This window comes from Poecilia reticulata, unplaced genomic scaffold, assembly GCF_000633615.1.
Source record: "Poecilia reticulata strain Guanapo unplaced genomic scaffold, Guppy_female_1.0+MT scaffold_939, whole genome shotgun sequence".
In the NCBI taxonomy this organism is placed as follows: Eukaryota; Metazoa; Chordata; class Actinopteri; order Cyprinodontiformes; family Poeciliidae; genus Poecilia; species Poecilia reticulata.
Window position 1 is genome coordinate 2,262 of NW_007615680.1, and position 3,608 is coordinate 5,869.

A 3,608-nucleotide genomic window follows, 5' to 3' on the forward strand; every position below is an offset into this window, starting at 1 on the left:
TGGATGCCCGTCACTCTGCAGGATTCTATGACCCGACTCCTCTGTGTTGATCCTCTTGTTCTGTTCATAACCTTTTCCAGACCTAGACGATATTAGATACATTTACAAAGCTAATGCTAGTCACTGGTAGCAACTGATCTAAACACGGACTGAGATGAGAGCTGACGCCGATACAGGACTTATCAGTTTGACTGTGACGGCAAACTAATAGTGATGGGCAACTGAATCCTGGCTTCGAGGCGTGTACAGAGTAAAAAGGGGGCGTGACAGATGTAAACCCCGCTTCAAGGCTTGTGTTGTCTTGCTGAAAACCACTTGACTGGCACCAAACGAAGCCTCACATTTCACGTGACTGCTTCATTGTGCGTGTCGGTTTTCAAAATAAAAACGCGATGAGCCGCGCTGCTTCATGGGTTGTTGTCCATTTAGTCGAGCATCAGGGGAGAATATTTGTCTTCAGTGGCCAAAATAAAATGAACATTGACCGACATATATTTGATGTGTATTGATGATGGCACTCATCAAAATGTAATGTTTGTTTCTGCTTTTCTCAATTGTAGATTATGTTTTTTTTATAACTATATTTTTGTGATTTTATGATGTAAATCTCTTTGAACTGCATTGTTGCTGAAATGTGCTACACAAGTAAACTTGATTAATTTTCTGAAATGGAGCCAGCAAGAGGAAAATYTCTGGCATCTGGGAAAACTTTGAGATGATCCTCACAATAAAATTCTTCTTAGAGAATAATTAACCCTCCACCTCCCAATTTCTGCAAAGTTCCACTATTATTTGTAGTCTGATTAGCAACGATATATCAGTGTTGCACAGCAGARACATATTTAATYCTGTTGCAGAACTAAAATTCAACATGTAGCTAAATATAAGGGATCAGAGTCAATTATAAATCCAAGAAAAAGTGAACGTCCCAACAGGCACTKCACTCCCAAGACACTAAAGCATCAAATGTCTTTGTCTAATCCGTCTATGACGKAWRARRAAAMCCMAMMAMCMMYKRWTKSCAAGGATTAGATTGCTACAAATCATTTTAATAATTAAAACATGACAATTAAATATGGCTTCATATTTAATTGTCATGGCGGAGTTTAGTAACAGAAGTTACTAAACATGAGTTTGATGAAAACTTGGGGACAATATTGCATTTACAAATTTTTGGAAGTATTATCTGAGTGACAAGGTTGTTACAGTTTCACCAGCAGATGTCACTAGTGAGTGATGAATGAAGCAGCGAGTAATAAACCTTTTGGCAAAGGGTTGGGATTCTTCATTGCTTCATGAGGCTTAATTTGCCCATCACTAAATAACCGAGACGTACGACAATCTGACTCACTATGACAACACTCGACAGTAGACAAGGATCCAGCAAGAGACCAAGAYAACAGGTGGGATTAAATACACATGGAGGGTAATCAGGGAACAAGACACATCTGCGAACAATTAAGGGTAAAGAGASAGAACACCGCAAAGACTCAAAGGGAACAGAACTAAGAATACACAACTAAAGTAAAACACAGGCAGCACTTTTTATCCAGGAGCAAGAAAATAAATCACTTAATAAAAACCATCTATATCAAAAAAATTATTGAAAAGGTTGATCAACTAAAACATTTTGSCTTTTTATGCTTGTGCTGTTAATTCAGTAGCTGAGTTTACAGTTAAACTAAGATGTTTAGAAAACCAGCAAACGAGTCCTGATGCAACCTGAAAGAACAGACCTGTGTGGTATTTGGCTTTACCTGTCCAGTTCATCTGCAAACAGTGCTGTTTTCCTCTATAATTATTAGGTTCTTTCAGACACCAGTTTGTGTAAATCATTGGTCTTCCATCGTTTCAAAACCAAATCTTCTCCTGCAAGACAAAGTTCAGCAGATAAGTTTCATTCAATGTTTCACAAAATACTTAAAAAATAAAGTGTGCTGGCAAAAATACCTGCTGTGCATCAGAGCCTCCAAGCCATGTGGATTTGGACTGACTACTTGCTTTTACTATCAGAGCCTGAATTCGACGGTACTCGTTTATCATCTACTGATGCGAGGTTTGCCCCCATGGCCAGACAGTTTTTCTACAGATAAACACGCAACAATTAGCTGAAGAAGTAGTTGGACTTTGTTACAGAAGAACTGTGAAATAAAAGAAACCAAAAAAAAAAATAAGAATACAATGTGTTCGGAAATCACCTCAGCTGTTGCCCAACTCATGCGTCTGGAAACGTAGCGGAAACAACGATTCTTGATCAGAGTCCAGCCAGAAGGACAATAAATAGATCTCTGCTGCAAGTCAACTTGATCTGATGAACATATGCAGAGTTCAGATCAGGTGCATGTGGCATTGGTTTTATAAAGACCTTATTTTATGCCATAACATCAAAATGATGCCACAAATCCGTTAATGACAACAGTGATACTTGTGCAAACCAAAACTGATCCACTGCAAGGAGCAGTGGAGACATTTTAACCATTTTATGCATAGTGGTCACTACAGTGGACAGCTATCTAAAAGCCATTTTCTTGTACTTCTTGTGGGTTTTTATGTTATAAATGAACACAGACCTGTTAAGTGAGCACTAATGCATCATAAAAAACACTATTAACTACTGGCCATCAGCCTCAAATACAAGGAACTACTTTTGTTAAATCCAATATGGCCGACAGACCAAACAGCATGCCGACCCGGTCCCTCCTACTGTAGACGAGTCTTGCAGGTAAAAAAAAAAAAAAAAGTGACATCAGATAACCCCTAAAGAACAATACTACTTATGTATTTTTCAAATAACTTTGAATTTGGAGAAAATTACAATTGATCACCTAAAAAAATATAGTTTTCTTTTCCTACCTTTTTTATGCCTCAAGAAAATTAAAAAAATTGGAAAAAATCCTGACACAAAAGATCATAATTCATGCATGAAAGGGTTAAGATAAGTCCATTAAATAGTCTGAAGACAAAGTATGCGTTGTTTTAATAAAGTATACTACAAGAAGATGTATGTCTCATATTCCCAAGGTGTGACACTCAGGAAATAAAAAAAATWAAAAAAAACATGACAAAAAAATCTGAAACAGCTGTGGATATTTTAAACTGGAGTTAATGTGTTTGTATTTTAGTCCCTTTATGGTTGGATTTCTGACTGAGCATTTAGGAAATAAACCGACAAACATCCACTGACTGTCACCAGGAGCGCCACCATCAGGGACAGCTGTAAATATTTAAAACAGGAATTAGTGCGTTTTAGTCACTTTATGACGGCTTTGTATTTAATGCATACTCACAATCAGCAATGGTCAATCAGCAATTGGCTTCACAAAGCCAAAGCGTCATGGTAAAGCAGCAATGAGGAAGTCACTGTTGAAGAAAACATGCACCAAGGCTAGTCTAGAGTTTGCCAGGTGGAAGAAAATTCTTTGGTCCGATGAGATGAAAATGGCGCTTCTAGACAGGAAGCTCGTCACTCTGCTGGATTCTACTATTGATTCCAATCCGACTCCWGAGTTCTTGTTTTGCTTATAACCCTGACCATTCTGAGACATTATTGGATACATCCAAAGCTTGTCATTTATGCCATGCGTTGACATGAATCTGCAGTTTTGTGA

The 3,608-nt window shown here is 37.8% G+C and overlaps 1 protein-coding gene across 1 annotated transcript; it reads right to left on the reverse strand.

Moving 5' to 3' along the window:
- Window positions 1-1,351: 1,351 nt before the first annotated feature.
- LOC108166065 (ladderlectin-like) lies at window positions 1,352-2,330 on the reverse strand (the record flags this gene model as incomplete). Its single annotated transcript, XM_017303618.1, has 4 exons — window positions 1,352-1,448; window positions 1,758-1,840; window positions 1,998-2,083; window positions 2,199-2,330. Coding segments are annotated over 4 exons (398 nt in total), but the record flags the coding sequence as incomplete, so codon positions are not given.
- Between the last annotated feature and the right edge of the window lie 1,278 nt (window positions 2,331-3,608).